The sequence below is a fragment of the Mesoplodon bidens genome, assembly GCF_964165515.1.
Source record: "Mesoplodon bidens genome assembly, contig: HAP1_SCAFFOLD_270, whole genome shotgun sequence".
NCBI classification, from domain to species: Eukaryota; Metazoa; Chordata; class Mammalia; order Artiodactyla; family Ziphiidae; genus Mesoplodon; species Mesoplodon bidens.
The window spans coordinates 384,997-398,181 of NW_027672389.1; the positions used below are offsets into that span (position 1 = coordinate 384,997).

Below are 13,185 nucleotides of genomic sequence, written 5' to 3' on the forward strand. Positions count from 1 at the left end.
AAATAAATAAATTTATCTTTTAAAAAGTAATACTCAGGTTTGAGGCATAAGAAATTTGATGAGGAGAAATTAGCTAATGTTTTCAGAACTTTTAAAATATCAAACTCAGTCTCTAAGATTTTAGCATTATATACAACATCGGTTACTTATTAGTGGTTTGGGAAGGCCAATTTAAAATTTTCTCATCTTACTGTATTGAAATTCACGGCCCTAATGTTTTCCACGTTGACTATATGGATGATGAAGAAAAGTCAATCATGAATTTCATTTCCAAATGGACAGAAAACCATATTTTAAAAAGTGTTTGGCCTACTGACTTTTGATTTCTTCTAAGGCAAATGGATAGGTAATTTTTATTCCCTGATTAGGAGAAAAATGGTGGAAGAGGGCAGGGTTAAGAATTAAGATTTCAAGAGCATGAGAGGTAGATGGCCAACCAGAGTTCCTAAGGTTCGGTGCCTGTAACTGTTGCCGCCGCTTAAGCCTGTCAAAGCAGTGGTACGGCTGCTGCGCTCGTGCTTGCTACCACTAGAAACATTCTTGCCAGTAGTGGCGGCAGCGGGACTCAATTACCCCCTTTTTTCACTCTCTCCAGAAGCTCCAGATGGCGTCTTCCGTGGGCAACATGGCCGACAGCACAGAAGCAACGAAACGTATGCTTTCCTTCCAAGGGTTAGCTGAGTTGGCACATCGAGAATATCAGGCAGGAGATTTTGAGGCAGCTGAGAGACACTGCATGCAGCTCTGGAGACAAGAGCCAGGCAACACTGGTGTACTTTTATTACTTTCATCTATACACTTCCAGTGTCGAAGGCTGGACAGATCTGCCCACTTTAGTACTCTGGCAATTAAACAGAACCCTCTTCTGGCAGAAGCCTATTCGAATTTGGGGAATGTGTACAAGGAAAGAGGGCAGTTGCAGGAAGCAACTGAGCATTACCGGCATGCGTTGCGTCTCAAACCAGATTTCATCGATGGTTCTATTAACCTGGCAGCCGCTTTGGTAGCAGCAGGCGACATGGAAGGGGCAGCACAAGCTTACGTCTCTGCTCTTCAGTACAATCCTGATTTGTACTGTGTTCGCAGTGACCTGGGGAACCTGCTCAAAGCCCTGGGTGGCTTAGAAGAAGCCAAGGCATGTTATTTGAAAGCAATTGAGACGCAACCGAACTTTGCAGTAGCTTGGAGTAATCTTGGCTGTGTTTTCAATGCACAAGGGGAGATTTGGCTTGCAATTCATCACTTTGAAAAGGCTGTCACCCTTGACCCCAATTTCCTGGATGCTCATATCAATTTAGGAAATGTCTTCAATGAGGCACGGATTTTTGACAGAGCTGTGGCAGCTTACCTTCGTGCCCTTAGCTTGAGTCCGAATCATGCAGTGGTACATGGCAACCTGGCTTGTGTATACTATGAGCAAGGCCTGATGGATCTGGCAATAGACGCCTACAGGCGAGCTATTGAACTGCAACCACATTTCCCTGATGCTTACTGCAACCTAGGCAACGCTCTCAAAGAGAAGGGCAGTGTTGCCGAAGCAGAAGATTGTTATACAGCTCTCCGGCTGTGTCCCACCCATGCAGACTCTCTGAATAACCTAGCCAACATCAAAGGAGAACAGGGAAACAGTGAAGAGGCAGTTCGCTTGTATCGTAAAGCATTAGAGCTCTGCCCAGACTGTGCTGATGCCCATTCAAATTTAGCAAGTGTATTGAAGCAGCAGGGAAAACTGCACGAAGCTCTGATGCACTACAAGGAGGCTATTCGAATCAGTCCTACCTTTGCTGAGGCCTACTGTAATATGGGAAACACTCTATGGGAGATGCAGGATGTTCAGGGAGCCTTGCAGTGTTATACTCGTGCCGTTCAGATCAACCCTGCATTTGCGGATGCCCACAGCAATCTGGCTTCCATTCACCAGGATTCAGGGAATATTCCAGAAGCAATTGCTTCTTATCGCACTGTTCTGAAGCTTCAACCTGATTTTCCTGACGCTTACTGTAATTTGGCTCATTGCCTGCAGGTTGTCTGTGATTGGACAGACTATGAGGAGCGAATGAAGAAGTTGGCCAGCATTGTGGCTGACCAGTTGGAGAAGAATAGGTTGCCTTCTGTGCAGCCTCATCATAGTATGCTCTATCCTCTTTCTCATGGCTTCAGGAAGGCTATTGCTGAGAGGCATGGGAACCTCTGCTTGGCTAATATAAGTGTCCTTCATAAACCACCGTATGAACATCCAAAAGACTTGAAGCTCAGTGATGGTCGACTGCGTGTAGGATACGTGAGTTCTGACTTTGGGAATCATCCTACTTCTCATCTTATGCAGTCTATTCCAGGCATGCACAATCCTGATAAATTTGAGATATTCTGTTATGCCCTGAGCCCACATGATGGCACAAACTTCCGAGCGAAGGTGATGGCAGAAGCCAATCATTTCATTGATCTTTCTCAGATTCCATGCAATGGGAAAGCAGCTGATCGCATCCATCAAGATGGTATACACATCCTTGTAAACATGAATGGTTATACCAGGGGTGCTCGAAATGAACTCTTTGCTCTCAGGCCAGCTCCTATTCAGGCAATGTGGCTGGGGTACCCTGGGACTAGTGGCGTGCTTTTCATGGATTATATCATCACTGATCAGGAAACTTCACCTGCTGAAGTTGCTGAGCAGTATTCTGAGAAACTGGCTTATATGCCCCATACTTTCTTTATTGGTGATCATGCTAATATGTTCCCTCACCTGAAGAGAAAAGCCGTCATTGATTTTAAGTCCAATGGGCACATTTATGACAATCGGATTGTGCTGAATGGCATCGACCTCCAAGCATTTCTTGATAGTCTATCAGATGTGCAAATAGTCAAGATGAAATGTCCTGATGGAGAAGACAACGCAGACAGCAGTAATACAGCTCTTAATATGCCTGTCATTCCTATGAATACTGTTGCAGAAGCAGTTATTGAAATGATTAACAGAGGACAAATTCAGATTACAATTAATGGATTCAGTATTAGCAATGGACTGGCAACTACCCTGATCAACAATAAGGCTGCCACTGGAGAGGAGGTTCCCCGTACCATTATTGTAACCACACGTTCTCAGTATGGGTTACCGGAAGATGCCATTGTGTACTGTAACTTTAATCAGTTATACAAAATTGACCCATCTACTTTGCAGATGTGGGCAAATATTCTGAAGCGTGTTCCCAATAGTGTACTGTGGCTGTTGTGTTTTCCAGCAGCAGGAGAAGCTAATATTCAACAGTACGCACAAAATATGGGCCTTCCCCCGAACCGTATCATTTTTTCCCCTGTTGCTCCTAAAGAGGAACATGTTCGGAGAGGCCAGCTGGCTGATGTCTGCTTGGACACTCCACTCTGTAATGGACACACCACAGGGATGGACGTCCTTTGGGCAGGGACCCCCATGGTGACTATGCCAGGAGAGACTCTTGCTTCCCGAGTTGCAGCTTCCCAGCTCACTTGTTTAGGCTGTCTTGAGCTGATTGCTCAAAATAGACAAGAATATGAAGAGATAGCTGTGAAACTGGGAACTGATCTCGAATACCTGAAGAAAATTCGTGGCAAAGTCTGGAAGCAGAGAACATCTAGCCCTCTGTTCAACACCAAACAGTACACGATGGAACTAGAGCAGCTCTATCTACAGATGTGGGAGCATTATGCAGCTGGAAACCAACCCGATCATATGATTAAGCCTGTTGAAGTCACTGAGTCGGCCTAAATCATGACTGTGTGCCCAGGAGAATTACCCCTGTAGCTGAGCCTCAACCTTCTGGAGGAAAGGGAACTACTTTTTCAATATCATGTTGCAGATGGGTGACACACAATGATAAGAAATAGCACAGCCAGACTTGCTTCCTGCATGATCATGACAGGGAGAGACACAAGAGATGGGAAACTGCTGTTCCACAAGGAGATTCCATCGAATTTTGGCACAGCCAGGTGTCTGGAAGGTCTGGAAGGTAAGTCTGGAAGGTCTGATCTCCCTTGGTCTTCCAGGGAATGGATGGTTAGTGTGGGAGGGAGATAGAGATTGCCCAGCCGTTTTGTGATTATCATGGATTGATTGAGTCTTCTGAATTAATATTTTTCTTTATATTTTGGGTATTGGAGCTTTTTAAAATGTTTGGTTTCAGGTATTTTTATACATGTGAAGTGTGTATGATTCTCTTGAGATAAGATGTTAAGCTGAAATATTCCTTGTTTTAGTTTCTGAACTCTACAGATAAATGGGGACTTTGCTGCTGTAGTCTTTTTATAGGTTTTATCAACCACTTGAGCCTGTATCAGTCACTTTAGTGTCTGACATAACGTTTGGAACTCTCGGTGCTTTCTTGGTTTGTAGATGATGGCTTCAGTTCTTTTTCTGCTCCGTTTCCTTCTTCCCTTCCCCCCACTGTAAAAATCCTCCTGTAACTTGGCTAACACAAAACCAAGTCTGATTCAAAACCTCCCAGAGTGTTTCTCTTAAACACATCATCTGGTGCCAAATGAAGATTCTTAGGAGTGCTTATTAATTATGAAGGGCACAGTTGTGGTACTGTCACCGATGATAATAATAATGGATTTTTGGACTAGAGTTTTGACCTATTTCACCAGTGTTTTACCATTGACTGCCCCTCTATGCTGCTTCCAAAAGTGATAGTGTGTGATAAGATTTTTACTTTCATTTCTAAAGTTTGTTTTTTTTTAGGTGAGTCCTGTTCTTCCTTTTTCTTTCAGCAGAAATGAAATCCCAGGTAAGTATAAGTATTCAAATATTTGATCAGTAAGTCACAATTATCTCCAGTACATTAAATAACTTTCATCAAAAAACATGTTATAGGGCTTCCCTGGTGGCGCAGCGGTTGAGAGTCCGCCTGCCGATGCGGGGTACACGGGATCGTGCCCCGGTCCGGGAAGATCCCACATGCCGCGGAGCGGCTGGCCCCGTGAGCCATGGCCGCTGAGCCTGCGCGTCTGGAGCCTGTGCTCCTCAACGGGAGAGGCCACAACAGTGTGAGGCCTGCGTACCGCAAACAAAACAAAACAAAACAAAAAAAACATGTTAAAGGTAAAAAGCTCTGAAGGACCAGCTATGTATATGATAATTATGTTTCAGGCCTTCTAGGGTATTATATATAATAACTTGTCTTCTGGTCGTGGTCTTGAAGTCTTTATGGATTCAGCCTCAGTAGTAGCGAACTGCACTGCTACTTGGTTTGGAGTACAAATTAGACTTTAGCCCTCCTGGAGGTTGAGTTTTTGGTATTGAAAACCATAGGAATGAAATTATTGTATTTCAACAAAGGATCGAGGGCTTGAGGCTTAAACAAGCCAACATATGTGTGGGAAGCAGTCAGCCTTGAGAGCAGGCTACGGACATGCCAGGCATGCCGCCGCTGCTCGAAGGGACTGTCCCTACTTGTTCCCCTCCTTGTTCCATTCCACGGGAGATAAATCACCAGGGCCCAGAAATCAGAAAGTATGTAAAATGAGACAAGCAAAGCTGTCTCCCCCCTGCACGTGCAGGTTATTTTGGATGATTCTGGGTTTATGGGTTTTCTCCCAGGGAAGTTAACCTTGAGTGGAGACAGTCATTAGATAATGTAAACCACCGTCTGGCAACCTTCCCTTTTCTAGTCTATATAATCTGCAACTGTAGCCTTGCAACCATCAGTTGTCTTGGTCCTTCTGACCCCATTCGTCGGTGCTACTTCAGTTCCTTACCCCGTCCCTTCTGACCCTGGGAGGTGAAATCCTCTTTCTGAGGCTGGTCCGCGGCAAGTGGCGCCCGAACAGGGACCTGAAGTGTGAAGGCAATTAAAAGAAAAAGAAAGTGCAGGTAAGAGAACCCTTATGCAAAATATGTGTGGACACGAGTAAAAGTGAGACTAATAGAGGCATAAGGCAACAGTCAGAAGTAAAATAAGATGGGGCAAAAGGGCTCAAAGGAGCGTGAATTATTTGCTCCGGTTTTACTTTCGATGCTTAAAGCTCGGGGTAATAAAGTTTCTACCTCACAGTTGACTGAATTTTTGCAGCATATCCATGATGTATCTCCCTGGTTTCCTGATGGCGGCTCTGTGACATAGAAATCTGGCAGAAAGTTGGAGAAGATTTAAAAAATTATTATGAGTCTCGAGGGCCTGCCTACTCATACTGCCGTTGTTACATTTAGTTTGTGGAATCTGATAAAAATATGTTTAGGTTCTTCTCATGATAGTGTTGATTTGAATGTAAAGTCAGAAAAACATAAGCCTCTGACAGAAGAAAAGTCTGTATTATCAGCTACTGTGTCGCCACTTCCTAAACCGAAAGAGCTAATTAATTTAAATATTTCAGATGAAGAGGAACATTTTGACTTAACCGATGAGGCTTTTAAACATAAAAGAGAGAGAAAAAAAAACATAAAAGAGAGAATCATCCTGAGGATGATTTTCTAATGGCTATGATAGATAAGTCAGTGAAAAAGCTGCACATTAGTAAGGACTGTCTTCCTCAAAAGTCTACATCTGTAAAAATGCTCAGTCTCTTGCAACGTGCTGTACAAGCAGCAATAAAACGAGGAGAAGATCCTATTTTCTGTTGTCCTGTCCTAGAAAGACCTGATCCTAATAATCCTCAACAGGCTATTAGGGAGCATCAGGCTCTTCCTTTTAAAGTTTTGAAAGATTTAAAATCTGCTTGTGCTCAATATGGGCCCACTGCTCCTTTTACTACTGCTATGGTTGACACTATTGCAGGAGAAGCTCTTTCCCCCGCTGATTGGAAGTCTATTGCACGAGCTTGTTTAAATGGTGGAGATTATTTAATATGGAAGTTTGATTTTTATGAATGGGCTGCTGAACAAGCAGAAAAGAATGCTACCCATGATATTCCAGTTGATTATCATATGCTGATTGGGGAAGGACCATATATTTCTTTACAAGATCAATTAACTTATACCTTTGTTGCTTATCCTCAAATAAATCATTTGGCATTACAAGCCTGGAGGAAATTACCTTCTACACACAAAACTGAGGATCTTTCAAAATGAGACAGGGACCTGATGAACCATATGCTGATTTTGTAGACAGATTGTTACAGGCGGTGGGGAGACTCATTGTGGATGGACTCACTGGTACAATTGTAGTTAAGCAACTTGCTTTTGAAAATGCTAATAATGCATGTCAGGCTGCGATTCGACCTTGGAGAAAACGGGGAACACTGGAGGATTATATTCGCCTTTGTGCAGACATTGGGCCTGCTTATATACAGGGTGCTGCTATGGCTGCAGCATTAACTAAAGTGGGGTTTAAAACAATCAAAAGAGAACAAAGACTAGTTTTGAATGCGGAAAGGCAGGTCATTTTGCTGGAGAATGTGGATCTTTTCATTGTAACCCTGCTCCTTCCTTCCCTACTCAAAAACCTCCACATGGTCAGAAAATCCCTGGTTTTTGCCCTAAATGCAATAGGGGAAAACGTTGGGCACGAGATTGTCGCTCAGTGGCCCACAGGGATGGGTCACCACTGTGGGGAAACTCCTCCCGGGGCCTTCCCCGGCCCTAACGAATAATAGGGGCAACGTCTGTGTATCATCCTCAAACTAACAATCAGACATTGACCAAAAACAAAAACATACAATATCTTCGCTCTCCAGAGCAACAGCAGGAAGCACAGGACTGGACCTCAGTACCTCCGCCCGATATGTATTAACTCCTGAAATGGGTCCTCAGGCCCTCTCTATGGGCATCTATGAACCTTTACCCAAGGGTTTGATTGGACTATTATTGGAAAGAAGTAGTGTTGCCATGAAGGGTTTAACTATTATGCCAGGACTCATAGATTCTGACTACGAAGGAGAAATAAAAATCATGGCACAAACTATTAAAAATATAATAACGATTTCTCCTGGTGATAAAATTGCACAATTGCTACTTTTGCCCTTTGTGCCTCATGGGCAAATTTTACAACATCAAAAGAGAGAAACAAAGGCTTTTGGATCATCTAGTGCTGCCTACTGGATTCAGAAGATAGGGGAAGAACGTCCAGAAATGAAATGAACCATTCATGGAAAGGTTTTTTCAGGTTTGTTAGACACTGGAGCTGATGTCTCTGCTATGACGCAGATGCACTGGCCTAAACATTGGCCCGTTAGTCCTATTATTACAGAACTTCAAGGAATAGGACAGAGTTCTTCTCCTATGCAAAGTAGTCAGTTATTATTATGGCAAGATAGTGAGGGCCATTGAGGATACTTCCAGCCTTATGTTTTGCCTGGGCTGCCTTTAAACCTCTTGGGCCAAGATATATTAAAAGAAATGGGAGTATTACTTTATAGTCCAAATTCTCAAGTCTCTAATATGGTGTTGGATCAAGGATTTCTTCCCACAGAAGGGCTGGGAACAAATCAAAAAGGAACTGTTTATCCTATTGATGTGAAAATAAAAAGTGATAGACAAGGTTTGGGTTTTTCTTAGGGGCCTTGGATTCTCCTCCACTCACTGCGGATCCAATTACTTGGCTGAGTGATGACCCTGTATGGGTGGACCAATGGCCCCTCACAAAGGAGAAATTAGAAGCTGCAGAACAACTAGTACTGGAACAATTAGGGCATTTAGAAATTTCCAATAGTCCTTGGAATACTCCTATTTTTATTATCAAGAAAAAACTCTGGAAAATAGAGGTTATTAGAGGGTCTAAGAGCTGTTAATAAAACTATGCTAATAATGGGAGCTCTTCAACTAGGCCTACCCTCTCCAACAGCCATACCACACAATTATCATCTTTTAGTTATAGATTTAAAGATTGTTTTTTCACTATTCCTTTGTTTCCTGAAGATAGAAAACATTTTGCTTTTAGCTTGCCTTCCTTAAATTTTAAGGAACCCATGAGGAGATTTCAATGGAAAGTATTGCCTCAGGGCATGGCAAATAGTCCTACATTATGCCAAATATATGTGGCTCAGGCCTTAACTCCTGTGAGGAAAAGGTTTCCAACGTTATATCTCATACATTATATGGATGATATACTTTTAGCCACTGATAATATTTCTTGATTAGAGACTGCGTCTCAATTTTTACAACAATCCTTACAATCATTTGGCTTGGTCATTGCCTCAGAAAAAATTCAAAGACAATCTCCATTTTTCTATTTGGGAAAATATATTGATAACTCTACCATTAGGCCTCAAAAACTGCAAATTCGAGTTGATAATTTAAAAACATTAAATGATTTTCAAAAATTACTTGGTGATATTAATTGGCTAAGGCCTCCCTTAGAACTTCCTACTGCTCAGTTAGAGCCTTTATTTGATATTCTTAAAGGTGACTCAGATCCTTCTACTTCACGATCTATGACTCCAGAGGATTTCAAGCTTTACAAATAGTTACTAGAGCTAACAGCTCTGCACAATTAACTTGAATACCTACTCACCTGCCAATTTCTTTAGTTGTTTGTCCAACACCTCATGTGCCTACTGCCATCTTATGGCAAGCTGTTGGAATTATTGAATGGATTCATATGAAAACTACATCCTCTAAAGTTATTAACCCTTATTATGAACTTATTAGTAAGTTAATAATGCAAGGTAGAACTAGATGCTTTCAACTTATAGGTATAGAACCTTCTCAAATTATTATCCCTTATTCAGTTAGTCAACAAAATTGGCTTTTTCAACATAGTAATGAATGGGGTCTTGTTCTTGCAGGATTTTCAGGTACCTTGGAATGCCATTAGCCTGCTGATAAATCGATCCAATTCAGCAAACTTAACTCTTATATCTTTCCTTCTATAATTAGGCAACAGCCTATTCCTCATGTACCTTTGGTTTTTACAGACGGTTCTTCTTCAGGAGTGGCTACTGTAATCACTGACGACGGAACAAAACTCATTAAACAAACTTCCTTGACTTCAGCTCAACGTGTTGAACTGTATGCTGTCATTATGGCTTTTATACATTTGCCTTCTATATCTTTTAATTTGCTTTCTGATAGTAAATATCTTATTCGCTTATTATTTCTTCTGGAGACTGCGACCAGAGGATATACTAATGACCCTGAATTATCATCCTCTTTTCGTTTGCTTCAACAGCTTATTTGTTCCCACGATGGTCCTGTTGCAGCTCTGCATATCCGTGCTCATTCTAACTTGTCTGGTCCATTGTGTAAAATGAATGCGACTGCAGATGCTTTAACTCGATCTAAACGTGATCTTTATCCTGTGCATTTTCCTCCCAAAAATAAAGTTCAAGTTACTCTTCCTCCTCAATCTCTTTTCCCTAAAGCAGGACATATCCCAATTTACCGTCCTCCTCCTTTCCGTTCGTCATGCTGTCAAGAATGGCTAAGGTATGGCATTCATTATCTTCATACTGTTGATACTCATGGTCCATGTCCTGGACACCCTCATATTATGGTAAGTTATGATCAAACTGCTTCACAAGCAGCACAACAATCGCATGCTTTACACCATCAGTCGGCGGCTACATTACACAAACAATTTTCCCTTACTCGTGAAGCCGCCCGACAAATTGTTAAGCAATGCCCACAATGCTTACCTCACCTTCCTGTTCCACATTATGGTGTTAATCCTCGTGGATTATTACCTAGTCATTTATGGCAAATGGATGTTACTCATATCCCGTCTTTTGGGAAATTACTGTTTGTTCATGTCACTATTGATACTTATTGTGGTTTCCTCTGTGCTACAGCACAGACCCGAGAAGCTACTAAACATGTTATCACTCATTTATTACACTGTTTTGCTTTCATGAACCTTCCCAAAATTATTAAAACAGATAATGGGCCCACTTAACTAGTGTTGCTTTTGCAACATTTTGTGATTCATTACAAATTACCCATATTACAGGCATTCCATATAACCCTCAAGGACAAGGTATTATAGAATGTGCAAATAGATCTTTAAAGCTAACTATTAAAAATAAAAAAAGGGGGAATTATATAGAACAACACTACATAACCTTATAAATCATGCTCTGTTTATTTTAAATTTTCTCACTGTTGACAGGGGAAAGGTTGGTGGCTGAGCCAAGATTGGCCTCTCAATCTCTGGAGGTCCTCTGGAAAGATCCGCTAACCAGCACTTGGTGTGGTCCTGATCCTGTGTTGATTTGGGGACGTAGTCACGTGTGTATATTTCCCAGATCAGCTCCTGGACCTCTCTGGCTTTCTGAGCACTTAGTCAGGCAAATAGATGGCTCGCCACAGCTCACACCTAGTTCAGAAGATGAAGAAGCTCTGTATCTCTCCCGAAAATTTGACAGTATTTATTGAGAAAAAGAAGAAGAAGAGGAGACCACTTGCCAGGACGACTCAAAGGAGTGATGTTCCAACTTGGGGACAAATTAAACAATTGGTTTCACGAGCTCAAGAGTTAGTGAAACAACAGAATAATCCTGTTACACCTGTGACTTTATTTTTGGCTATGTTGGCAACCATTTCATGTGTTCCCTCTGTTAATGCAGCAACTTACTGGGCCTATGTACCTGATCCTCCACTGTTACAACCCATATCTTGGTCTGAAGCAGAGTTTCCTGTATTTTACAATGATACTGTTTATGGGCCTCTTATTGGGAATATAAAACAAATCAATATGTGTGTAAATTATACTAACTGGTTTAGTACATATCCTGTCTGTCTTAGCCCATTGAATCTGGAAACTGGATGTGAAAAGGCTATTAGTTATGAGCATACAGATGTTGATGAGGGAACGGATCAATCAATTAGTTTGTCAGGCTCTCCAGGCATCCTTCGTTTTACAGGAACCAACATTACTCTTACATGCCCGGCTACCAGCCGACGAGAGGATCTTAAGGATACCATCATTTGCTATAAAAATGGGCAACCTATTAATATTAGAGGTCGAATCTCATACGCCTCACCACTTAGGGATTCCGCTATTACTATAGCCAAGGTTACAGGTGAAGATTCAGGAAATTATTTGTGTATGAAGCATTTACTTGGAGGACAAGGGATACTTATGCCTGGACATATGGTTACTATTCTTAAGAGAAAATCAAAAACTCAATTTCCTCCTTTTATGACCATTAACTTTCCTGGATCCAATTTTGAATGTTGCAATGCATCTTGGAATAATAACCAAATATGGTGTACTATAGATTATACCAAGGGGTAAATTCTTATCTCTTCTATTCCCGTCATAGATAGGTTTATTGCATTTCAAAAGAACTGGGATATATGGAAACTAGCTCTAACTTATTCCAATACACCTGTTATAACTTGCGTTGCTCCTCCATATACACTTTTGATTGGTTCTATTAACATTGGTAATTCTTCCAAAGGAGGATAGAATATTAGCTCTGTTCATTGTATTTTTACAGTTGTATGTTCCCTCCTGCAGGAACACAATCTGTGCTTATACTAAGGCAACCTATATATGTTATGGTGCCTGTACATCTGAGAGAACCTTGGTATGAAGATACTGGAGTACAGGCATGGGTGGAACTCTCTAAAGCCTTGCAGAGAAGGAGACGCTTTACTGGGTGGCTAACAGTAAGTTTACTTGCCTTGGCTGCTCTGTCTGCTATCGCGGCTACTGCCGGTCTTGCTCTTTCACAGAGTATTAATCATGCTCACTTTGCTAATCAGTTATCTCAAAATACCAGTCTTGCTTTATCTTTACAAAGTCACATAGATTTACAGATGAATAACAAGTTAGATGAATTTAAAAACGCAATTTGGGGGATTGGAGATCAGATGGCAGCATTAAAATTGAGGATGCGTTTAGCTTGTCATGAAAAGTATACATGGATTTGTGTTACTCCTTACAAGTACAATGACTGTATTTGGGAATGGGAAAAAGTAAAAATGCATCTGCTGAGTGTTTGGTCAGATAATAATATTAGTCTTGATCTTAAAAAATTAAATGCTGAAATTCAGGGTATACAAAATGCACATCTTGATGATATTTCGCAAGAAGATGTAATTAAAACTTTACTGGACCATTTAAAGTGGTTAAACCCTCAGTCGTGGATTACTGGAGGGTTGTCAGGATTTATTACCCTGGCCATAATTTGCCTATTATTGATAATAATCTTCTCATGTCTGTTTCGTATCCTCATGCAACAATATACTACTCTCGGCACTACGCTTCATGGAATTATTTTGCAGCAAAAATTAAAAAATAAAAAAGGGGGAACTGAGGGAAACAGTCAGCCTTG

The 13,185-nt window shown here is 41.4% G+C and overlaps 1 protein-coding gene across 1 annotated transcript in view; it reads left to right on the forward strand.

The window, feature by feature from the left end:
- LOC308610250 (UDP-N-acetylglucosamine--peptide N-acetylglucosaminyltransferase 110 kDa subunit-like) overlaps positions 1 to 3,742 on the forward strand; it is a gene marked incomplete at its 3' end in the record, with an annotated part of 28,231 nt that extends 24,489 nt beyond the window's left edge. Inside the window, exon 3 of the mRNA XM_081259458.1 lies at positions 596 to 3,742. Within this exon, the coding sequence (XP_081115584.1) occupies positions 605 to 3,742 (3,138 nt within the window). The 5' untranslated portion in view covers positions 596 to 604. The remainder of the gene's footprint in view (positions 1 to 595) is intronic.
- Positions 3,743 to 13,185: the final 9,443 nt, after the last annotated feature.